Source organism: Emys orbicularis, assembly GCF_028017835.1.
Source record: "Emys orbicularis isolate rEmyOrb1 chromosome 15 unlocalized genomic scaffold, rEmyOrb1.hap1 SUPER_15_unloc_2, whole genome shotgun sequence".
NCBI lineage: Eukaryota > Metazoa > Chordata > Testudines > Emydidae > Emys > Emys orbicularis.
The window spans coordinates 42,633-68,545 of record NW_027045141.1 but is presented as its reverse complement, the minus strand read 5'-3'; the positions used below and the strand labels follow the sequence as shown (position 1 = coordinate 68,545).

General features: G+C 60.0%; 1 protein-coding gene across 1 annotated transcript; it reads right to left on the bottom strand.

The window, feature by feature from the left end:
* LOC135894856 (solute carrier family 2, facilitated glucose transporter member 4-like) lies at nt 1-25,825 on the bottom strand. The gene is given in 11 exon segments (XM_065422969.1): nt 1-204; nt 588-791; nt 876-977; nt 1,077-1,181; nt 1,700-1,887; nt 23,501-23,663; nt 23,777-23,892; nt 24,394-24,518; nt 24,916-25,076; nt 25,474-25,794; nt 25,796-25,825. Coding segments are annotated over 11 exon segments (1,719 nt in total).
* Between the last annotated feature and the right edge of the window lie 88 nt (nt 25,826-25,913).

Below are 25,913 nucleotides of genomic sequence, written 5' to 3'. Positions count from 1 at the left end.
TCAGACGTTGTCCTCTGGCCCCAGACAGTCCAGCTCGGTGGAGGGTTTGATTTCGTGGTCTAACAGAGACGGGGTGCGTCGGAACGCGGCCGCAATCTGATCAAAGGTCCGGCCCCGCGTCTCAGGGACTTTGAAGTAGGTGAAGAGGAAGAAACCAAGGAGGAGGGCCGCGAAGATGAGGAAGACGTACGGCCCGCAGGCGTCCTACAGGAGAGGAGAGGAGGGGTGAGTGCTGGATGCAAAGGGAGGTGCGGGCTGGTTTTGCCAGTGAGCGCGTGCGAGACGCCATTTGTGAGATGTCGCTCCTATGCCGGCTTGTTCCTGCTCCCGCCTGGGAGCCGGTCCAAGACCCAGCCCTACTCCCTGCTGTGGGTCTGTGCCCCCCTGCCTGCCGGCATATTCCCAGTCGTAACGGCCGGCATTCACGATTCTGCTGCCTCTCTCTGCCGCCTGTGTGCTCATGCGTATCTAAATACAGTTGTGTGGCATTGCGGGTGTGCGTGTGCAGTATTGTGGGTGCACACGGGTGCATTGCCCGCACCCCGAGGGTTGCTTTGCACGTGCCCACCCGCGGGGGGTGCACTCACCGCCATGGACTGGAAGGCCATGCCGACGATAAAGTTGCAGGTCCAATTGCAGCTCCCGGCCACTGCCATGGCCGCCGGGCGGGGCCCCTGGCTGAACAGCTCGGCCACGATGAACCACGGGATGGGCCCCGGCCCGATCTCGAAGAAAGCCACGAAGCCGAAGATGGCCACCATGCTGATGTAGCTCATGGCCGGCACCCGATCCTGGCGGGGGAAAGAGACGGGGATGAGAACCTGCACTGCCGTGCTCACCCCTCGACTCTCAGTCCCCACTTCCCGGCTACTCACCAGATACACCAACGCCACCGTCATCACCACGGCACAAACCATCATGCCTCCCAGCCCCACCAGGTGCAGCGTCCGGCGGCCTGCCCGCTCCACCAGGAACAGCTTGCGGGAGGGGAGAGACAAGGGGGACAGAAATAAGATTTGGGAGGGGCGTGGATGGCCCCCCCAAGGGGCGGCTGGTTGGCTGGGGGCATCTCTTACCGAGACAATGGTGAAAGCGGCGTTGATGGCCCCAGCGCCGATCGTGGCGAACACCGGCTGCTCCAGCCCGGCTGACTCAAAGATACTGGTGGAGTAATAGAATATCTGGGGGGCAGAGAAGGGGGGGGGGGTCAGAGCTGGCCCAAGTGCAACCCCCCCCCCCCCAGATCCCATGGGGTCTCACTTTGCTCCCTCTTCTCCTTCAGGCTCCACCCCATCCACCAGGCTCCACCCCCATCTGCCAGGCTCCTCCCCCAACCAAGCTCCCTGCCAAACTCCACCCCCATTCCTCCCAGGCAGACTCCGCCCCCCATCTCTCCCATCCAGGCTCCGCCCTGATTCTCCCAAGCTCCACCCTCTTCTCTCCCAACCAGGCTCTGCCCCAATTCTCCCAGACCCCACCCCCCAGGCAAACTCCATCCCCATCTCTCCCATCCAGGCTCCACCCCCATCCTCCCAGGTTCCGCCCCAGTTCCCCCCAGGATCCGCCCCCAGCCAGCCACCTAGCTCCATTCCCATTTCCTTGGGTTCCTCCCACCATCTCCCCAAAGCCCCCCCCCACCTCCAGGCCCCACCCCATCTTCCCCAGGCTCCTCCTCCAGCCAAGCCCCCCCCCCCCTCACCGCATTGATGCCGGAGAGCTGCTGGGACAGCTGGAGCACCACAGCGATGAGCAGCGGCTGGCGATAGATCCGGCAGCGGAAGAGCTGGGCGATGGAGACCTTGCGCTCCATGTCCATGCGCCGCTTCTCCTCCTTCATCTCTGTCAGGGCCTCGCTCACATCGCTGCGCCCCGTCAGCCGCTTCAAACCTGCCGGCGCGGGGACAGCGATGGATGGAGCGGTGACGGACCGAGGGATGGGGGATGGACAGATGGATGGGACAACTCATGGGGATGGAGGGATTGGGGCGATGGTAGGTAGATACATGAGGATGGATGGGTTGGGGGATGGACAGATGGAGGGGAGTCAAGGAAAGTGTGGGCCCCTTACTGAATGTGGGAGGCAACCTAGTGACCGAGGATGTGGAAAAAGCTAATGTACTCAATGCTTTTTTTGCCTCTGTCTTCACGAACAAGGTCAGCTCCCAGACTACTGCACTGGGCAGCACAATATGGGGAGAAGGTGACCAGCCCTATGTGGAGAAAGAAGTGGTTCGGGACTATTTAGAAAAACTGGATGTGCACAAGTCCATGGGGCCGGATGCGCTGCATCCGAGGGTGCTAAAGGAGTTGGCGGATGTGATTGCAGAGCCATTAGCCATTATTTTTGAAAACTCATGGCGATCGGGGGAGGTCCCGGATGACTGGAAAAAGGCTAATGTAGTGCCCATCTTTAAAAAAGGGAAGAAGGAGGATCCGGGGAACTACAGGCCAGTCAGCCTCACCTCAGTCCCTGGAAAAATCATGGAACAGGTCCTCAAGGAATCAATTATGAAACACTTAGAGGAGAGGAAAGTGATCAGGAACAGTCAGCATGGATTCACCAAAGGGAAGTCGTGCCTGACTAACCTAATTGCCTTCTATGATGAGATAACTGGCTCTGTGGATGAGGGGAAAGCAGTGGATGTGTTATTCCTTGACTTTAGCAAAGCTTTTGATACAGTCTCCCACAGTATTCTTGCCGCCAAGTTAAAGAAATATGGGCTGGATGAATGGACTGTAAGGTGGATAGAAAGCTGGCTAGATCGTCGGGCTCAACGGGTAGTGATCAATGGCTCCATGTCTAGTTGGCAGCCGGTTTCAAGCGGAGTGCCCCAAGGGTCGGTCCTGGGGCCGGTTTTGTTTAATATCTTTATTAATGATCTGGAGGATGGTGTGGACTGCACTCTCAGCAAGTTTGCAGATGACACTAAACTAGGAGGCGTGGTAGATACACTAGAGGGTAGGGATCGGATACAGAGGGACCTAGACAAATTAGAGGATTGGGCCAAAAAAAACCTGATGAGGTTCAACAAGGATAAGTGCAGAGTCCTGCACTTAGGACGGAAGAATCCCATGCACTGCTACAGACTAGGGACCGAATGGCTAGGTAGCAGTTCTGCAGAAAAGGACCTAGGGGTCACAGTGGACGAGAAGCTGGATATGAGTCAACAGTGTGCTCTTGTTGCCAAGAAGGCTAACGGCATTTTGGGCTGTATAAGCAGGGGCATTGCCAGCAGATCGAGGAACGTGATCGTTCCCCTTTATTCGACATTGGTGAGGCCTCATCTGGAGTACTGTGTCCAATTTTGGGCCCCACACTACAAGAAGGATGTGGAAAAATTGGAAAGAGTCCAGCGGAGGGCAACAAAAATGATTAGGGGTCTGGAGCACATGACTTATGAGGAGAGGCTGAGGGAACTGGGATTGTTTAGTCTGCAGAAGAGAAGAATGAGGTGGGATTTGATAGCAGCCTTCAACTACCTGAAGGGAGGTTCCAAAGAGGATGGAGTTCGGCTGTTCTCAGTGGTGGCAGATGACAGAACAAGGAGCAATGGTCTCAAGTTGCAGTGGGGGAGGTCCAGGTTGGATATTAGGAAACACTATTTCACTAGGAGGGTGGTGAAGCACTGGAATGCGTTACCTAGGGAGGTGGTGGAGTCTCCTTCCTTGGAGGTTTTTAAGGCCCGGCTTGACAAAGCCCTGGCTGGGATGATTTAGTTGGGAATTGGTCCTGCTTTGAGCAGGGGGTTGGACTAGATGACCTCTTGAGGTCCCTTCCAACCCTGATATTCTATGATTCTATGATTCTAGGGGTAGATATATGGGGATGGAGGGATGGGTTGGAGGATGGACAGATGGGTAGGTAGGTAGATGGGGATGGAAGGATGGGTTGGAGGATGGACAGATGGGTAGGTAGGTAGATGGGGATGTAGGGATGGGTTGGAGGATGGACAGATGGGTAGGTAGATAGATGGGAATGGATGGATGGGTTGGGGGATGGACAGATGGATGGGTAGGTAGATGGGGGTGTGTCATAACTATAAAGGGAAGGGTGACAGCCCTCCTGTGTACAGTGCTAAGATCCCTCCTAGCCAGAGACTCCAAATCCTTTTACCTGTAAAGGGTTAAGAAGCTCGGGTAACCTGGCTGACACCTGACCCCAGGGACCAATAAGGGGACAGGATACTTTCAAATCTTGGGGGGGGAAAGGCTTTTGTGTGTGTCCTTTGTTTGAGGGGTTGTTCGCTCTTGGGACTGAGAGGGACCAGACATCAATCCAGGTTCTCCCCATCTTTCTAAACAAGTCTCTCTCTTATTTCAAAATTGTAAGTAAAAGCCAGGCAAGGCGTCTTAGATTTACTTTGTTTTTCTCAACTTGTAAATGTACCTTTTACCAGAGTGTTTATTTTTGTTTGCTGTACTTTGAACCTAAGACAGAAGAGGGGGGTCCTCTGAGCTCTTTAAGTTTGATTACCCTGTAAAGTTATTTTCCATACTGATTTTGCAGAGATGATTTTTACCTTTTGCTTTAATTAAAAGCCTTCTTTTTAAGAACCTGATTGATTTCTCCTTGTTTTAAGATCCAAAGGGGGTTTGGATCTGTATTCACCAGGAGTTGGTGAAAGGAAGGAGGGGGGAAGGGTCAATCTCTCCTTGTTAAGATCCAAGCAGTTTGGATCTGTATTCACCAGGGAATTGGTGAAAGGTTTCTCAAGGCTTCCCAGGGAGGGAATCCATCGAGAATGGTGGCAGCGGGACCAGAGCTAAGCTGGTAGATAAGCTTAGCAGTTTTCATGCAGGCCCCTACATTTGTACCCTAAAGTTCAAAGTAGGGATACAGCCTTGACATGGTGGCACAGCGGTGGGATCGTTTTAAACCCAAAAGCCAGTAAGAGATTTTTTTTTCCTTCTAGCTGCTTGGAGAGCAGAGCTGAAGGTAGATGCATATCTTATCTCTCCTTGCCTGAAGGCAGAGGTGTTAAGTTTTTTTAACAAGGTCCTTTGTTAAGAGAAGGGTTCAATTAATGAGCAAACGACTGGTAAAAGGTAATTTACAAGGTGAATTGTTTTTTCTTTTTTTTTTCTTTTTACATCCTCGGGAGTAGCTTGTTAGAAAGTCTCTGTTAACTCAGCAGCACTCAGCAGGAGCCTGAGCTAAGTACATCCCAGTTTCAGTCAACTGCAGAGGGGTGTGACCCAGCACAAGAAAACCAGGAAAATGACTACCAAAGAAGAAAAAGCTAAAGAGGAGGCCCACAAGAGAGCTATGGAGCTGAAAGAAAAAGAGATAGAGCTGAGAGACAGAGAAGAGAAAGCCAAAGAGGGGGCCCACAAGAGAGAGATGGAGCTGAGAGACAGAGAAGAGAAAGCCAAAGAGGAGGCCCACAAGAGAGAAATGGAGCTGGAAAAAGCCAAACAGGAGGCCCATAAAAGAGAGATGGAGCTGAGAGAAAGAGAAGAAAAAGCCAAACAGGAGGCCCATAAAAGAGAGATGGAGCTGAAAGAAAAAGAGATGGAACTGGAAGCAGCAAGGACTAGGCAGGGTGCATCAGACCATCCTAACAACTCCTCTCCAGGTACCACTTCCCATCCCAGGAAATTCCCCACCTACAAGGCAGGCGATGATACTGAGGCCTTCTTAGAAAATTTTGAAAGGGCCTGCCTTGGATACGACATCCCTCCAACCCAGTACATGGTAGAGCTGAGGCCGCAGCTCAGTGGACCCTTAGCAGAGGTGGCGGCTGAAATGCCTAAGGAACACATGAACAGTTATGAACTTTTTAAAAACAAGGCCAGAATCAGAATGGGGCTAACACCTGAGCATGCCCGTCGGCGGTTCAGAGCCCTAAGGTGGAAACCTGATGTGTCATTTACCCGACATGCCTACCACATTGGGAAAAATTGGGATGCCTGGATATCAGGAGCAAATGTTAAATCTACGGAAGAGTTGCCCTTCCTATTGCAAATGGAGCAGTTTTTAGAGGGTGTTCCTGAGGAAATAGAAAGGTACATCCTAGATGGGAAGCCCAAAACTGTAACCGAGGCGGGGGAGATTGGAGCCAAATGGGTGGAGGTGACAGAAAAGAAAAAAGCTAGTAGCAGTTGGCGCGAATATCAGAAGGGGCAAGCCGAAACAAAACCTTATCACCGGGGACAACCCAAGGCCCCACCCACATCCCAAGGGAAACCCCAGACGCCTTCTCACCCCACCACACCAGTCTCCATCAACCAACATCGCCCCGGTGATACCTTAGCAGGGCGATGTTTTAAATGTAATGAACTGGGGCATATAAAGGCTCACTGCCCCAAGAACCCCAACCGATTACAGTTCATTACACCCCAATCACACCAAAGAACCCCAGACCCAGATGCCTCTCTCATACCCTCGGAGCGAAGGGAAACCTTGAGAGTGGGCGGAAAGAAGGTTATCGCTTGGAGGGACACTGGGGCACAAGTGTCAACTATCCACCAATCCCTAGTGGACCCCAAACTCATCAACCCTGAGGCTACAGTGACAATTCAACCCTTCGTGTCACAGTCTGTAACCTTGCCTACAGCCCAGTTGCATGTCCAGTACAAGGGCTGGTCAGGAATGTGGACTTTTGCAGTCTATGACAATTATCCCATTCCCATGCTGCTGGGGGAAGACTTGGCCAACCATGTGAAGCTAGCCAAGAGGGTGGGAATAGTCACCCGCAGCCAGGCTAAGCAAGCTTTCACCCCCATCCCTGTTCCTGAGCCGTCCACCAGGACCCCGTCTGTGTTACCGGAGACCCAAACACAGGTGGTGGAACCGGATCCCCGGCCAACGACTGCAACAGCCGTAGTGGATCCAATCCCAGAGACCCAGCCAAAGCCAGTCCCGGAACCAGAACTGGCAACGCACCCAGCACCAGAACCATTGCCAGCACTGAGTCCAGCGCTTGCAAGCCCGTCTACAACTCCAATGCCAGAGGGCACCAGCGAGTCTGAACTGGTGGAAGCAGCAGATAACCCTACCCAAGAGGCTCAGCCAGAGCCTGAAATACCACATAGTGCACCAGCGGACAGCGGTTCACAGTCAATGGAAACAGCCCCAGCACCTGCATCACTTCCAGAGGGACCAAGCCTCAGTCCACAGTCCAAGGAGGAACTGATGTCTCCAGCATCAAGGGAACAGTTCCAGGCCGAGCAGAAAGCAGATGACAGCCTTCAAAAAGCTTGGGCGGCGGCACGGAGCACCCCACCGCCTCTCAGCTCTTCTAACCGATCCCGGTTTGTTGTAGAAAAAGGACTTTTATACAAGGAGACTCTTTCTGGTGGGCACCAGGAAGACTGGCATCCTCAACGACAGTTGGTAGTTCCCACTAAGTATCGGGTAAAGCTCTTGAGCTTAGCCCATGATCATCCCAGTGGCCATTCTGGGGTGAACAGAACCAAAGACCGGTTGGGGAAGTCCTTCCACTGGGAGGGAATGGGCAAGGACGTTGCTAATTATGTCCGGTCTTGTGAGGTGTGCCAACAAGTGGGAAAGCCCCAAGACCAGGTTAAAGCCCCTCTCCAGCCACTACCCATAATTGAGGTCCCATTTCAGCGAGTAGCTGTGGATATTCTGGGTCCTTTCCCAAAGAAGACACCCAGAGGAAAGCAGTACGTACTGACTTTCATGGATTTTGCTACCCGATGGCCGGAAGCTGTACCCTTAAGCAACACCAAGACTAAAAGTGTGTGCCAGGCATTAGCAGACATTTTTGCCAGGGTAGGGTGGCCCTCCGACATACTTACAGATTCGGGAACTAATTTTCTGGCAGGGAACATGAAAAACCTGTGGAAAGCTCATGGGGTGAATCACTTGGTTGCCACCCCTCATCACCATCAAACCAATGGTCTGGTGGAGAGGTTTAATGGAACTTTGGGGGCCATGATACGTAAATTCGTAAATGAACACTCCAATGATTGGGACCTAGTGTTGCAGCAGTTGCTTTTTGCCTACAGGGCTGTACCACATCCCAGTTTAGGGTTTTCACCATTTGAACTTGTGTATGGCCGCGAGGTTAAGGGGCCATTACAGTTGGTGAAGCAGCAATGGGAGGGGTTTACGCCTTCTCCAGGAACTAACATTCTAGACTTTGTAAGCAACCTACAAAACACCCTCCGACACTCTTTAGCCCTTGCTAAAGAAAACCTAAAGGATGCTCAGGAAGAGCAAAAGGCCTGGTATGATAAACATTCCAGAGAACGGTCCTTCAAAGTAGGAGACCAAGTCATGGTCTTAAAGGCGCTCCAGGCCCATAAAATGGAAGTGTCGTGGGAAGGACCATTCACGGTCCAGGAGCGCCTAGGAGCTGTTAACTATCTCATAGCCTCCCCCACCTCCAACATAAAGCCTAAGGTATACCATGTTAATTCTCTTAAGCCCTTTTATTCTAGAGAATTAAACGTTTGCCAGTTTACAGCCCAGGAAACTGATGACGCGGAGTGGCCTGCAGGTGTCTACTATGAAGGAAAAAGGAATGGTGGCGTGGAAGAGGTGAACCTCTCCACGACCCTGGGACGTCTGCAGCGACAGCAGATAAAGGAGCTGTGCACAAGCTTTGCACCGATTTTCTCAGCCACTCCAGGACGGACCGAACGGGCATACCACTCCATTGACACAGGTAATGCTCACCCAATTAGAACCCCACCCTACCGTGAGTCACCTCATGCCCAAGCGGCTATACAAAGGGAGATCCAGGACATGCTACAGATGGGTATAATCCGCCCCTCTACCAGTGCATGGGCATCTCCAGTGGTTCTAGTTCCCAAACCAGATGGGGAAATACGCTTTTGCGTGGACTACCGTAAGCTAAATGCTGTAACTCGTCCTGACAACTATCCAATGCCACGCACAGATAAGCTATTGGAAAAATTGGGACATGCCCAATTCATCTCTACTTTAGACTTAACCAAAGGGTACTGGCAAGTACCACTAGATGAACCCGCTAAGGAAAGGTCAGCCTTCGTCACCCAGGCAGGGGTGTATGAATTCAATGTACTCCCTTTCGGGTTGCGAAATGCACCCGCCACCTTCCAAAAACTTGTAGATGGTCTCCTAGCAGGATTGGGAGAATCTGCAGTTGCCTACCTCAATGATGTGGCCATTTTTTCTGATTCATGGACAGAACACCTGGAGCACCTGAAAAAAGTCTTCAAGCGCATCCGGCAGGCAGGACTAACTGTTAAGGCTAAAAAGTGTCAAATAGGCCAAAACAGAGTGACGTACCTGGGGCACCAGGTGGGTCAAGGAACTATAAATCCCCTACAGGCCAAAGTGGATGCTATCCAAAAGTGGCCGGTTCCAAAGTCAAAGAAACCGGTCCAATCCTTCTTAGGCTTGGCCGGATATTATAGGCGATTTGTACCACACTACAGCCAAATCGCCGCCCCGCTGACAGACCTAACCAGAAAGAAACAGCCAAATGCAGTTCAGTGGACTGATAAGTGTCAAAAGGCCTTTAACCAGCTTAAGGCAACACTCATGTCTGACCCTGTGCTAAGGGCCCCAGACTTTGACGAACCGTTCCTAGTAACCACAGATGCGTCCGAGCGAGGCGTGGGAGCAGTTTTAATGCAGGAAGGACCGGATCAAAAATTCCATCCTGTCGTGTTTCTCAGCAAGAAACTGTCTGAGAGGGAAAGCCACTGGTCAATCAGCGAAAAGGAATGCTACGCCATTGTGTACGCGCTGGAAAAGCTACGCCCATATGTTTGGGGACGGCGGTTCCAACTACAAACAGACCATGCTGCGCTACAGTGGCTTCATACCGCCAAGGGAAATAACAAAAAACTTCTTCGGTGGAGTTTAGCTCTCCAAGATTTTGATTTTAAAATACAACACATTTCGGGAGCTTCTAACAAAGTGGCTGATGCACTCTCCCGGGAAAGTTTCCCAGAGTTAACTGGTTAACAATTGTTCTTGTAATGAAACATATTGTTAGTTTTTATATAATCAGTAGTATGTCTAAAGGTACATGTGTCTTATTAACTCTGTTTTCTCCTAGAGCTCCAGGAAAGAAATCACAGCCAGTGTGGAACCAAACGTCCAACACTATCTGTGATTTGGGGGGCGTGTCATAACTATAAAGGGAAGGGTGACAGCCCTCCTGTGTACAGTGCTAAGATCCCTCCTAGCCAGAGACTCCAAATCCTTTTACCTGTAAAGGGTTAAGAAGCTCGGGTAACCTGGCTGACACCTGACCCCAGGGACCAATAAGGGGACAGGATACTTTCAAATCTTGGGGGGGGAAAGGCTTTTGTGTGTGTCCTTTGTTTGAGGGGTTGTTCGCTCTTGGGACTGAGAGGGACCAGACATCAATCCAGGTTCTCCCCATCTTTCTAAACAAGTCTCTCTCTTATTTCAAAATTGTAAGTAAAAGCCAGGCAAGGCGTCTTAGATTTACTTTGTTTTTCTCAACTTGTAAATGTACCTTTTACCAGAGTGTTTATTTTTGTTTGCTGTACTTTGAACCTAAGACAGAAGAGGGGGGTCCTCTGAGCTCTTTAAGTTTGATTACCCTGTAAAGTTATTTTCCATACTGATTTTGCAGAGATGATTTTTACCTTTTGCTTTAATTAAAAGCCTTCTTTTTAAGAACCTGATTGATTTCTCCTTGTTTTAAGATCCAAAGGGGGTTTGGATCTGTATTCACCAGGAGTTGGTGAAAGGAAGGAGGGGGGAAGGGTCAATCTCTCCTTGTTAAGATCCAAGCAGTTTGGATCTGTATTCACCAGGGAATTGGTGAAAGGTTTCTCAAGGCTTCCCAGGGAGGGAATCCATCGAGAATGGTGGCAGCGGGACCAGAGCTAAGCTGGTAGATAAGCTTAGCAGTTTTCATGCAGGCCCCTACATTTGTACCCTAAAGTTCAAAGTAGGGATACAGCCTTGACAGGGTGGATGGATGGGTAGGTAGATAGACGGGGAGGGAGGGATGGGTTTGGGGGATTGGCATATGGGTAGGTAGATAGATGGGGAGGGAGGGATGGATTAGGGGGATGGACACACGGATGAGTAGATAGATGCGGATGAAGGGACGGATTGGGGGATGGACAGATGGGTAGCTAGGTAGATGGGGATGGAGGGATGGGTTGGGGGATGGATGGATGGATGGGTAGGTAGATAGATGGGGATGGAGGGATGGGTTGGAGGATGGGTAGGTAGATAGATGGGGATGGAGGGATGGGTTGGAGGATGGGTAGGGAGGTAGATGGGGATGGAGGGATGGGTTGGAGGATGGACAGATGGGTAGGTAGACGGGGAGGGAGGGATGGGTTTGGAGGATGGACAGATGGGTAGGTAGACGGGGAGGGAGGGATGGGTTTGGGGGATGGACATATGGGTAGGTAGATAGATGGGGAGGGAGGGAGGGATGGATTAGGGGGATGGACACACGGATGGGTAGATAGATGCGAATGAAGGGATGGATTGGGGGATGGACAGATGGATGGGTAGGTAGATAGACGGGGGGGAGGGATGGGTTGGGGGATGGACAGATGGGTAGGTAGATAGATGGGGATGGAGGGATGGATTGGGGGATGGATAGACTGGATGGGGATGGATGGATGAATTGGGGGGTGGATAGATGGATTAATAAATGGGTTGGAGGGATGGATTAGATGGATGGGTAGATAGATGGGGACAGAAGGCTGGATACATGAATCATGGATGGGTAGAGAGGGCAATGGATGGGTGGGTGGATGGATGGATTGACCGATGGGAGATGGAGGGATGGATAGATAAGGGAATGGACAGATGGGTGGATAGAGGGGGTTGGATACATGAGTCATGGATGGGTAGAGATGGAGGGATAAAGAAGAGGGGATGGATGGGTGGACAGATGGATGGAGGAATGGATGGATGGGTGGATAGGTAAGTAGGATTTGGAAGGGAGAGATCAATTAGATCAGTGATTCTCAAACTGCGGCCCGTGGGCCACTAGCCACCCAATCAGCACAGAGCTGCGGCCCATGTGACATTCTCAAGGCCATAGATGTAGTACTGGATGCAGCCCAGAATGGTAAATAGGTTGAGAACTACTGAGTTATCTGGATGGGTGAATGGATAGATAAAGGGATGGACAGATAGATGGGTAGAAGAGGGGATGGATGGACAGACGGACGGATGAGTGGGCGGAAGAGGGGATGGATGGACAGACGGACAGACGGATGGGTGGAAGAGGGGACGGATGGACAGACGGACGGGTGGGTGGGTGCGCGGAAGAGGGGACGGATGGACAGACGGATGATTGGGTGGGTGGGTGGAATTGGGGATGGATGGACAGATGGATGGTTGGGTGGGCGGGTGGAAGAGGGGATGGATGGATGGATGGACAGATGGATGGGAGGGTGGGTGGAAGAGGGGATGGATGGGTGGGCGGAAGAGGAGACGGATGGACAGACAGAAGGATGGGTGGGAGGGCGGGAGAGGGGACAGATGGACAGACGGAAGGATGGATGGATGGGCGGGCGGGAGAGGGGACGGATGGACAGATGGAAGGACGGGTGGGCGGGCGGAAGAGGGAATGGATGGACAGACGGAAGGACGGGTGGGCGGGCGGAAGAGGGGAGGGTTGGACAGACGGACGGACAGACGGGTGGGCGGGCGGAAGAGGGGAGGGATGGACAGACGGAAGGACGGGTGGGCAGGCAGGAGAGGGGACGGATGGACAGACGGACGGACACACGGGTGGGAGAGGGGAGGGATGGACAGACGGAAGGACAGGTGGGCGGGCGGGAGAGGGAATGGATGGACAGATGGAAGGACGGGTGGGCGGGCGGAAGAGGGAATGGATGGACAGACGGAAGGACGGGTGGGCGGGCGGAAGAGGGAATGGATGGACAGACGGAAGGACGGGTGGGCGGGCGGAAGAGGGGAGGGTTGGACAGACGGACGGACAGACGGGTGGGCGGGCGGAAGAGGGGAGGGATGGACAGACGGAAGGACGGGTGGGCAGGCAGGAGAGGGGACGGATGGACAGACGGACGGACACACGGGTGGGAGAGGGGAGGGATGGACAGACGGAAGGACGGACAGATGGGTGGGCAGGCGGGAGAGGGGAGGGATGGATGGACAGACGGCTGGACGGGTGGGCAGGCAGGAGAGGGGATGGATGGACAGATGGATGGGTGGGCGGGCGGAAGAGGAGACGGATGGACAGACGGAAGGACGGATGGGGGCGGGCGGAAGAGGGGATGGACAGACGGAAGGACGGGTGGGCGGGCGGAAGAGGGGAGGGATGGACAGACAGATGGATAGGTGGGTGGGTGGAAGAGGGGATGGATGGACAGACGGAAGGACGGGCGGGCAGAAGAGGGGACGGGTGGAAGAGGGGAGGGATGGACAGACGGACGGACGGGTGGGTGGGCGGGAGAGGGGACGGATGGACAGACAGATGGACAGATGGGTGGGCGGGCGGAAGAGGGGAGGGATAGACAGACGGAAGGACGGATGGGGGTGGGTGGGAGAGGGAATGGATGGAGGGGTGGGCGGGCGGGCGGAAGACGGGACGGATGGACAGACGGACGGACGGACAGATGGGGGCGGACGGGAGAGGGGATGGACGGACGGACGGACAGGTGGGCGGGCGGAAGAGGGGACGGATGGACAGACAGACGGATGGACGGACGGATGGGTGGGCGGGCGGAAGAGGGGAGGGATGGACAGACGGAAGGACGGATGGGCGGGCGGAAGAGGGGACGGAAGGACAGACAGACGGACGGACGGATGGGTGGGCAGGCGGAAGAGGGGAGGGATGGACAGACGGAAGGACGGGTGGGCGGGCGGAAGAGGGGACGGATGGATGGGCGGAAGAGGGGATGGATGGATGGGCGGAAGGATGGGCAGAAGAGGGGGTGGATGGACAGACAGACGGACGGGTGGGCAGGCGGAAGAGGGGATGGATGGGCAGACGGAAGGACGGCTGGGCGGGCGGAAGAGGGCATAGATGGGCAGACGGAAGGACGGGTGGGCGGGCGGAAGAGGGCATGGATGGACAGATGGACCGATGGATGGGTGGGAGGAAGAGGGGATGGATGGACAGACGGAAGGATGGGCGGGCGGAAGGACGGGTGGGCGGGCGGAAGAGGGGAGGGATGGACAGACGGATCGATAGGTGGGTGGGTGGAAGAGGGGATGGATGGACAGACGGAAGGACAGGTGGGCGGGCGGGAGAGGGAATGGATGGACGGATGGAAGGATGGGTGAGCGGGCGGAAGAGGGAATGGATGGACAGACGGAAGGACGGGTGGACGGGCGGAAGAGGGAATGGATGGACAGACGGAAGGACGGATGGATGGGCGGAAGAGGGGACGGATGGATGGGCGGAAGGATGGGCGGAAGAGGGGGTGGATGGACAGACAGACGGACGGGTGGGCGGGCGGAAGAGGGGATGGATGGGCAGACGGAAGGACGGGTGGGCGGGCAGGAGAGGGAATGGATGGAAGGATGGGTGAGCGGGCGGAAGAGGGAATGGATGGACAGACGGAAGGACGGGTGGGCGGGCGGAAGAGGGGAGGGACGGACAGATGGAAGGACGGGTGGGCGGGCGGAAGAGGGAATGGATGGACAGACGGAAGGACGGATGGATGGGCGGAAGAGGGGACGGATGGATGGGCGGAAGGATGGGCGGAAGAGGGGGTGGATGGACAGACAGACGGACGGGTGGGCGGGCGGAAGAGGGGAGGGACAGACAGACGGAAGGACGGGTGGGCGGGCGGAAGAGGGAATGGATGGACAGATGGAAGGACGGGTTGGCTTTCGGAAGAGGGAATGTATGGACAGACGGAAGGACGTGTGGGCGGGCGGAAGAGGGGAGGGTTGGACAGACGGACGGACAGACGGGTGGGCGGGCGGGCGGAAGAGGGGAGGGATGGACAGACGGAAGGATGGGCGGGCGGAAGAGGGGACGGATGGGCGGGCGGAAGAGGGGAGGGATGGACAGACGGAAGGACGGGTGGGCAGGCAGGAGAGGGGACGGACGGACAGACGGACGGACACAAGGGTGGGAGAGGGGAGGGATGGACAGACGGAAGGACGGGTGGGCAAGCAGGAGAGGGGATGGACAGATGGATGGGTGGGCGGGCGGAAGAGGAGACGGATGGACAGACGGAAGGACGGATGGGGGCGGGTGGAAGAGGGGATGGACAGACGGAAGGACGGGTGGGCGGGCGGAAGAGGGGAGGGATGGACAGACGGAAGGACGGGCGGGCAGAAGTGGGGACGGGTGGAAGAGGGGAGGGATGGACAGACGGACGGACGGGTGGGCGGGCGGGCGGGAGAGGGGACGGATGGACAGACAGACGGACAGATGGGTGGGCGGGCGGAAGAGGGGAGGGATGGACAGACGGAAGGACGGATGGGGGTGGGTGGGAGAGGGGATGGACGGACGGGTGGGCGGGCGGAAGAGGGGACGGATGGACAGACGGACGGATGGACAGATGGGGGCGGACGGGAGAGGGGAGGGATGGACGGACGGACGGACAGGTGGGCGGGCGGAAGAGGGGACGGATGGACAGACAGACGGATGGACGGACGGATGGGTGGGCGGGCGGAAGAGGGGAGGGATGGACAGACGGATTGGCGGGCGGAAGAGGGGACGGATGGACAGACAGACGGATGGACGGACGGATGGGTGGGCGGGCGGAAGAGGGGAGGGATGGACAGACGGATTGGCGGGCGGAAGAGGGGACGGATGGACAGACAGACGGATGGACGGATGGATGGGTGGGCGGGCGGAAGAGGGGAGGGATGGACAGACGGAAGGACGGATGGATGGGTGGGCGGGCGGAAGAGGGGACGGATGGATGGGCGGAAGAGGGGACGGATGGATGGGCGGAAGGATGGGCGGAAGAGGGGGTGGATGGACAGACAGACGGACGAGTGGGCGGGCGGAAGAGGGGACGGATGGACAGACGGAAGGACGGGTGGGCGGGCGGAAGAGGGGAGGGATGGACAGACGGACAAACGGATGGATGGGGGCGGGCGGGAGAGGGGATGGATGGACAGATGGAAGGACGGGCGGGCGGAAGAGAGGAGGGATGGGCGGGCGGAAGAGGGGAGGGATGGACAGACAGAAGGACGGATGGGCGGGCGGAAGAGGGCATGGATGGACAGACGGAAGAACGGATGAGCGGGCGGAAGAGGGAAGGGATGGACAGACAGATGGACGGACGGATGGGGACGGGCGGAAGAGGGTAGGGATGGACAGACGGAAGAACGGATGGGCGGGCGGAAGAGGGCATGGATGGACAGATGGAAGGACGGGTGGGCGGGCGGAAGAGGGGAGGGATGGACAGACAGATGGACGGACGGATGGGGACGGGCGGAAGAGGGGAGTGATGGACAGACGGAAGGACGGGTGGGCGGGCGGAAGAGGGGAGGGATGGACAGACGGACGGATGGGGATGGGTGGGAGAGGGGATGGAGAGACGGAAGGACGGGTGGGCGGGCGGAAGAGGGGAGGGATGGACAGACGGAAGGACGGATGGGGGCGGGTGGGAGAGGGGATGGACAGACAGAAGGACGGGTGGGCGGACGGAAGAGGGGAGGGATGGACAGACAGAAGGACGGATGGGCGGGCGGAAGAGGGGACGGATGGATGGGCGGAAGGACGGGTGGGCGGGCGGAAGAGGGGACGGATGGGCGGGTGGGAGAGGGGACGGATGGACAGACGGAAGGATGGGCGGAAGAGGGGGTGGATGGACAGACAGACGGACGGGTGGGCGGTCGGAACAGGGGTTGGATGGACAGACGGAAGGACGGGTGGGCGGGCAGAAGAGGGGAGGGATATACAGACGGAAGGATGGCTGGGCGGAAGGACGGGTGGGCGGGCGGAAGAGGGGAGGGATGGACAGACGGACGAACGGACGGATGGGGGCGGGCGGGAGAGGGGATGGAGGGACAGATGGAAGGACGGGCGGGCAGAAGAGAGGACGGATGGGCGGGCGGAAGAGGGGAGGGATGGACAGACGGAAGAATGGATGGGCGGGCGGAAGAGGGCATGGATGGACAGACGGAAGGACGGATGGGCGGGCGGAAGAGGGCATGGATGGACAGATGGAAGAACGGATGGGCGGGCGGAAGAGGGGAGGGATGGACAGACAGATGGACGGACGGATGGGGACGGGCGGAAGAGGGGAGGGATGGACAGACGGACGAACGGACGGACGGATGGGGACGGGTGGGAGAGGGGATGGAGAGATGGAAGGACGGGTGGGCGGGCGGAAGAGGGGAGGGATGGACAGACAGATGGACGGACGGACGGATGGGGGCGGGCGGGAGAGGGGATGGATGGACAGATGGAAGGACGGGCGGGCGGAAGAGAGGACGGATGGACGGGCGGAAGAGGGGAGGGATGGACAGACGGAAGGATTGCTGGGCGGAAGGACGGGTGGGCGGGCGGAAGAGGGGAGGGATGGACAGACGGACGAACGGACGGATGGGGGCGGGCGGGATAGGGGATGGATGGACAGACGGAAGGACGGGTGGGCGGGCGGAAGAGGGGAGGGATGGACAGACGGAAGGATGGCTGGGCGGAAGGACGGGTGGGCGGGCGGAAGAGGGGAGGGATGGACAGACGGACGAATGGACGGATGGGAGCGGGCGGGAGAGGGGATGGATGGACAGATGGAAGGACGGGCGGGCGGAAGAGAGGACGGATGGGCGGGCGGAAGAGGAGAGGGATGGACAGACGGAAGAATGGATGGGCTGGCGGAAGAGGGCATGGATGGACAGACGGAAGGACGGATGGGCGGGCGGAAGAGGGCATGGATGGACAGACGGAAGAACGGATGGGCGGGCGGAAGAGGGGAGGGATGGACAGACAGATGGACGGACGGATGGGGACAGGCGGAAGAGGGCATGGATGGACAGACGGAAGGACAGGTGGGCGGGCGGAAGAGGGGAGGGATGGACAGACGGATGGATAGGTGGGTGGGTGGAAGAGGGGATGGATGGACAGACGGAAGGACGGGAGGCAGAAGAGGGGACGGGTGGAAGAGGGGAGGGATGGACAGACGGACGGACGGGTGGGCGGGCGGGAGAGGGGACGGATGGACAGACAGACGGACAGATGGGTGGGTGGGCGGAAGAGGGGAGGCATGGACAGACGGAAGGACGGATGGGGGTGGGTGGGAGAGGGGATGGACGGACGGGTGGGCGGGCGGGCAGAAGGGGGGACGGATGGACAGACGGACGGACGGACAGATGGGGGCGGACGGGAGAGGGGAGGGATGGACGGACGGACGGACAGGTGGGCGGGCGGAAGAGGGGACGGATGGACAGACAGACGGATGGGTGGGCAGGCGGAAGAGGGGAGGGATGGACAGATGGATGGGCGGACGGAAGAGGGGACGGATGGACAGACAGACAGATGGACGGACGGATGGGTGGGCGGGCGGAAGAGGGGAGGGATGGACAGACGGAAGGACGGATGGATGGGCGGAAGAGGGGACGGATGGATGGGCGGAAGGATGGGCGGAAGAGGGGGTGGATGGACAGACAGACGGACGGGTGTGCGGGCGGAAGAGGGGATGGATGGGCAGACGGAAGGACGGGTGGGCGGGCGGAAGGACGGGTGGGCGGGCGGAAGAGGGGAGGGATGGACAGACGGAAGGACGGGTGGGCGGGCGGAAGAGGGCATGGATGGACAGACGGAGGGATGGGCGGGCGGAAGGACGGGTGGGCGGGCGGAAGAGGGGAGGGATGGACAGACGGACGAATGGACGGATGGGAGCGGGCGGGAGAGGGGATGGATGGACAGATGGAAGGACGGGCGGGCGGAAGAGAGGACGGATGGGCGGGAGGAAGAGGGGAGGGATGGACAGACGGAAGAATGGATGGGCTGGCGGAAGAGGGCATGGATGGACAGACGGAAGGACGGGCGGGCAGAAGAGGGGACGGGTGGAAGAGGGGAGGGACGGACAGACGGGTGGGTGGGCGGGAGAGGGGACGGATGTTTAGACAGACGGACAGATGGGTGGGCGGGCGGAAGAGGGGAGGGATGGACAGACGGAAGGATGGGTGGGCGGGCGGAAGAGGGGACGGATGGATGGGCGGAAGAGGGGACGGATGGATGGGCGGAAGGATGGGCGGAAGAGGGGGTGGATGGACAGACAGACGGACGGGTGGGCGGGCGGAAGAGGGGATGGATGGGCAGACGGAAGGACGGGTGGGCGGGCGGAAGAGGGCATGGATGGACAGACGGAAGGATGGGCGGGCGGAAGGACGGGTTGGGGGGCGGAAGAGGGGAGGGATGGACAGACGGATCGATAGGTGGGTGGGTGGAAGAGGGGATGGATGGACAGACGTAAGGACAGGTGGGCGGGCGGGAGAGGGAATGGATGGACGGATGGAAGAATGGGTGAGCGGACGGAAGAGGGAATGGATGGACAGACGGAAGGACGGGTGGGCGGGCGGAAGAGGGGAGGGACGGACAGACGGAAGGACGGGTGGGCGGGCGGAAGAGGGAATGGATGGACAGATGGAAGGACGGGTGGGCGGGCAGAAGAGGGGAGGGTTGGACAGACGGACGGACAGACGGGTGGGCGGGCGGAAGAGGGGAGGGATGGACAGACGGAAAGGACGGACAGATGGGTGGGCAGGCGGGAGAGGGGAGGGATGGATGGACAGACGGATGGACGGGTGGGCAGGCAGGAGAGGGGATGGATGGACAGATGGATGGGTGGGCGGGCGGAAGAGGAGACGGATGGACAGACGGAAGGACGGATGGGGGCGGGTGGAAGAGGGGATGGACAGACGGAAGGACGGGTAGGCGGGCGGAAGAGGGGAGGGATGGACAGACAGATGGACGGACGGATGGATGGGGGCGGGCGGGAGAGGGGAGGGATGGACAGACGGAAGGACGGAAGGGCGGGCGGAAGAGGGGAGGGATGGACAGACAGATGGACGGACGGACGGATGGGGGCGAGCGGGAGAGGGGATGGATGGACAGATGGAAGGACGGGCGGGCGGAAGAGAGGACGGGTGGGCGGGCGGAAGAGGGGAGGGATGGACAGACGGAAGGATGGCTGGGCGGAAGGACGGGTGGGCGGGCGGAAGAGGGGAGGGATGGACAGACGGATGAACGGACGGATGGGGGCGGGCGGGAGAGGGGATGGATGGACAGATGGGAGGACGGGCGGGCAGAAGAGAGGACGGATGGGCGGGCGGAAGAGGGCATGGATGGACAGACGGAAGGATGGGCGGGCGGAAGGACGGGTGGGTGGGCCGAAGAGGGGAGGGATGGACAGACGGACGAATGGACGGATGGGAGCGGGCGGGAGAGGGGATGGATGGACAGATGGAAGGACGGGCGGGCGGAAGAGAGGACGCATGGGCGGGCGGAAGAGGGGAGGGATGGACAGACGGAAGAATGGATGGGCTGGCGGAAGTGGGCATGGATGGACAGACGGAAGGACGGATGGGCGGGCGGAAGAGGGCATGGATGGACAGACGGAAGAATGGATGGGCGGGCGGAAGAGGGGAGGGATGGACAGACAGATGGACGGACGGATGGGGACGGGCGGAAGAGGGGAGGGATGGACAGACGGAAGAACGGATGGGCGGGCGGAAGAGGGCATGGATGGACAGATGGAAGGACTGGTGGGCGGAAGAGGGGAGGGATGGACAGACGGAAGGACGGATGGGGGCGGGTGGGAGAGGGGATGGACAGACGGAAGATCGGATGGGCGGGCGGAAGAGGGGAGGGATGGACAGACATATGGACGGACGGATGGGGACGGGCGGAAGAGGGCATGGATGGACAGATGGAAGGACTGGTGGGCGGAAGAGGGGAGGGATGGACAGACGGAAGGACGGATGGGGGCGGGTGGGAGAGGGGATGGACAGACGGAAGAACGGATGGGCGGGCGGAAGAGGGCATGGATGGACAGACGGAAGGACGGGAGGGCGGGCGGGCGGAAGAGGGGAGGGATGGACAGACAGATGGACGGACGGACGGATGGGGGCGGGCGGGAGAGGGGATGGATGGACAGATGGAAGGACGGGCGGGCGGAAGAGAGGACGGATGGGCGGGCGGAAGAGGGGAGGGATGGACAGACGGAAGAATGGATGGGCTGGCGGAAGAGGGCATGGATGGACAGACGGAAGGACGGATGGGCGGGCGGAAGAGGGGAGGGATGGACAGACAGATGGACGGACGGATGGGGACAGGCGGAAGAGGGCATGGATGGACAGACGGAAGGACAGGTGGGCGGGCGGAAGAGGGGAGGGATGGACAGACGGATGGATAGGTGGGTGGGTGGAAGAGGGGATGGATGGACAGACGGAAGGACGGGAGGCAGAAGAGGGGACGGGTGGAAGAGGGGAGGGATGGACAGACGGACGGACGGGTGGGCGGGCGGGAGAGGGGACGGATGGACAGACAGACGGACAGATGGGTGGGTGGGCGGAAGAGGGGAGGCATGGACAGACGGAAGGACGGATGGGGGTGGGTGGGAGAGGGGATGGACGGACGGGTGGGCGGGCGGGCAGAAGGGGGGACGGATGGACAGACGGACGGACGGACAGATGGGGGCGGACGGGAGAGGGGAGGGATGGACGGACGGACGGACAGGTGGGCGGGCGGAAGAGGGGACGGATGGACAGACAGACGGATGGGTGGGCAGGCGGAAGAGGGGAGGGATGGACAGATGGATGGGCGGGCGGAAGAGGGGACGGATGGACAGACAGACAGATGGACGGACGGATGGGTGGGCGGGCGGAAGAGGGGAGGGATGGACAGACGGAAGGACGGATGGATGGGCGGAAGAGGGGACGGATGGATGGGCGGAAGGATGGGCGGAAGAGGGGGTGGATGGACAGACAGACGGACGGGTGTGCGGGCGGAAGAGGGGATGGATGGGCAGACGGAAGGACGGGTGGGCGGGCGGAAGGACGGGTGGGCGGGCGGAAGAGGGGAGGGATGGACAGACGGAAGGACGGGTGGGCGGGCGGAAGAGGGCATGGATGGACAGACGGAAGGATGGGCGGGCGGAAGGACGGGTGGGCGGGCGGAAGAGGGGAGGGATGGACAGACGGACGAATGGACGGATGGGAGCGGGCGGGAGAGGGGATGGATGGACAGATGGAAGGACGGGCGGGCGGAATAGAGGACGGATGGGCGGGAGGAAGAGGGGAGGGATGGACAGACGGAAGAATGGATGGGCTGGCGGAAGAGGGCATGGATGGACAGACGGAAGGACGGGCGGGCAGAAGAGGGGACGGGTGGAAGAGGGGAGGGACGGACAGACGGGTGGGTGGGCGGGAGAGGGGACGGATGTTTAGACAGACGGACAGATGGGTGGGCGGGCGGAAGAGGGGAGGGATGGACAGACGGAAGGATGGGTGGGCGGGCGGAAGAGGGGACGGATGGATGGGCGGAAGAAGGGACGGATGGATGGGCGGAAGGATGGGCGGAAGAGGGGGTGGATGGACAGACAGACGGACGGGTGGGCGGGCGGAAGAGGGGATGGATGGGCAGACGGAAGGACGGGTGGGCGGGCGGAAGAGGGCATGGATGGACAGACGGAAGGATGGGCGGGCGGAAGGACGGGTTGGGGGGCGGAAGAGGGGAGGGATGGACAGACGGATCGATAGGTGGGTGGGTGGAAGAGGGGATGGATGGACAGACGTAAGGACAGGTGGGCGGGCGGGAGAGGGAATGGATGGACGGATGGAAGAATGGGTGAGCGGACGGAAGAGGGAATGGATGGACAGACGGAAGGACGGGTGGGCGGGCGGAAGAGGGGAGGGATGGACAGATGGAAGGACGGGTGGGCGGGCAGAAGAGGGGAGGGTTGGACAGACGGACGGACAGACTGGTGGGCGGGCGGAAGAGGGGAGGGATGGACAGACGGAAAGGACGGACAGATGGGTGGGCAGGCGGGAGAGGGGAGGGATGGATGGACAGACGGATGGACGGGTGGGCAGGCAGGAGAGGGGATGGATGGACAGATGGATGGGTGGGCGGGCGGAAGAGGAGACGGATGGACAGACGGAAGGACGGATGGGGGCGGGTGGAAGAGGGGATGGACAGACGGAAGGACGGGTAGGCGGGCGGAAGAGGGGAGGGATGGACAGACAGATGGACGGACGGATGGATGGGGGCGGGCGGGAGAGGGGAGGGATGGACAGACGGAAGAACGGATGGGCGGGCGGAAGAGGGCATGGATGGACAGACGGAAGGACGGAAGGGCGGGCGGAAGAGGGGAGGGATGGACAGACAGATGGACGGACGGACGGATGGGGGCGAGCGGGAGAGGGGATGGATGGACAGATGGAAGGACGGGCGGGCGGAAGAGAGGACGGGTGGGCGGGCGTAAGAGGGGAGGGATGGACAGACGGAAGAACGGATGGGTGGGTGGAAGAGGGGAGGGATGGACAGACGGAAGGACGGGTGGGCGGGCGGAAGAGGGGAGGGATGGACAGACAGATGGACGGACAGACGGATGGGGACGGGTGGGAGAGGGCCCGCGGCGGGACACTCACTCTCTTTGGCCTTGGACTCCTTGTTGCGGATGATGTAGAGGTACCGGGGGCTCTCGGGGCAGAAGGGGAACATGACCAGCTGCAGGGCCGAGGGGGCCACGGTCAGACCCAGGAGCAGGGGCCAGAGCTCGGGGGTGCCGAGGAGGGAGTCCAGCCCGAACACCTGCCGGGGGCGGAGACAGAGAGAGATTTCAGTACGGCGTCGCCCGCTTGGCCCCCCCGCCCGCGGCCGATCCCCCGCCCCCCCGCCGCACAGCGCCCCCAAGGGCCTGTTACCTGGGCAATGAGGATCCCGATGACGAGGGCCAGCTGGTGCAGGGTCCCCAGCGCCCCCCGCAGGTGGGTGGGGGAAATTTCACCCACGTACATGGGGACCAAGCCAGAAACCAGCCCTGGGGGAGAGGAGAGGGGAACCGCATATTAGTAGGAGGTGTGGGCGGGGGGGGGGGGAGCGTGCCCCCTAGGTCTGTGGGGGGGAGTTGAGGCAGAGGGTGGTGACCCCTCCCCCACATACACAGCGCCCCCTTTAAAAGGTGGGGCTTGTATGCTAATGACTGAGTCATGGTGGGAGGGGTGGGGGTGGTACCTGTGACATGCAGAACCCAATGACGGCCCCCCACCCAGGTCCCGGGGCACCCCACGCAACCAGTCCCCACAGCACCCACTGCTCATCCACCCAGATCCCACCCCGCACCCTACATCGCCCGGCATCCACCACCCTGTCCATCCATCCACCCAGGTTCCCCCACAACCCCGACCCATGGCACCACCCATCCCCCACCCCCTGGCCTCACCCCTCACCCCCATGCTGCGTTGTGGGAGAGGGCGGGGCCCCCAGAGCTCCTCCCTCCCAGCCCCCGCCATCCGATTGGCCCACGGGCGCTGTCCGTTACCTGAGTAGGCACCAATTAGGAACCGGCCGAGGATCATCATCTCGTAGGAGCAGCCCAGCTTGGCCAGCCCCATGAGGGCCCCGCCCAGAAAGGCCAGGACATTATTGATAATCATGGCCCGCTTCCTGTGGGGGGGGGGGGGGGGGAGAGAGGCTGAGACACCAGGGACCCCAGCCCCATGTGCCCTGGCCCCCCCCGGCTGCCCCACCCCACTCCCCACAGCACAGCGCCCCCGCTGAGCCCCCGCCCCGCTCCCTGCCCCACAGCGCCCACTAGTGCTGCCCTGGGGCCAGCCCTGCCTGCCAGGGGAGAGCGCCCCCTGCTGAGCCCCCCGCCCCGCTCCCTGCCCCACAGCGCCCCCTAGTGCTGCCCTGGGGCCAGCCCTGCCTGCCAGGGGAGAGTGCCCCCTGCTGAGCCCCCCGCCCCGCTCCCTGCCCCAAAGCACCCCCCTAGCGCCGCCCTGGGGCCAGCCCCGCCTGCCCGGGGAGAGCACCCCCCCAGCAGGGGGCGGAGCGGGGTTACCTGCCCAGCCACTCGGAGACGACCCCCACCAGGAAGGAGGAGATCATGCCCCCGATGGAGAAGATGGCGACCGACAGGGACCAGAGGGTGGTGAGCGTGGCGAGGTCGATGGACGCGTTGTGCCGCGCCAGCCAGGTGGCGTTATAGTTCTGCTCGATGATCTGGGAGGGGTCGAGGTGGGGGGAGAAAAGGGGGTCACTGCCCGGTGCCCCTCACTCCCCACCTGCAGCCCTGGGCCCCCCTCCCCTCAGCTTCACACTCCCTGTTTCTTAGGGGTGACGCCGAGGGCCCCATTCCCTGCCCCCCTGAGCCAGCCAGTCCCCGCCCTGGAGCCGGATGGGAGCCGGCGACCCCTAGAGGGGACAGGCCCCTGCCCCATTCCCCGCCCCCCTGAGCCAGCCAGTCCCCGCCCTGGGGCCGGGTGGGAGCCGGCGCCCCCTAGAGGGGACAGGCCCCTGCCGCATTCCCCGCCCCCCTGAGCCAGCCAGTCCCTGACCTGGGGCCGGGTGGGAGCCGGCGCCCCCTAGAGGGGAAAGCGCGTTGGGGGGGGTCTCTTACCTTTTGGGGGGCATTGATCACACCGATGTTGTACCCGCACTGCAGGGACCCCAGCACGGCCGTGAAGACCGACAGCACCAGGGTCGAGGTTATCCCTGGCCCGGCTTGGGGCGGGACTTCGTCCTCCTGCGGAGACACAAGGGGCGCCCCCTGCTGGTGAGCTTCCTGCATCCCCGGGGAGCCGTGGGGGGCAGGACCCCATCCCTCCCTGTCCTCCCGGCACCGCTGCAGGGCAGTTCGCAGCAACGGGCGTGCAAAGCCCCAGGGCAAACACTGAAAGCGTTGCACGCCCACCCCCGTGCAAGTTGCACAGCCCTGTGCAATGGTGCCCAGGTTTGCCCCGCCTCTGCATGGCTACGGAAAGGAGGCAAAGCCTCGTGCAAACCCAGAGGGGGCTTGCACCGCCTCGCACGACGGAAGAGGGGTAACGTGCCCCCCCC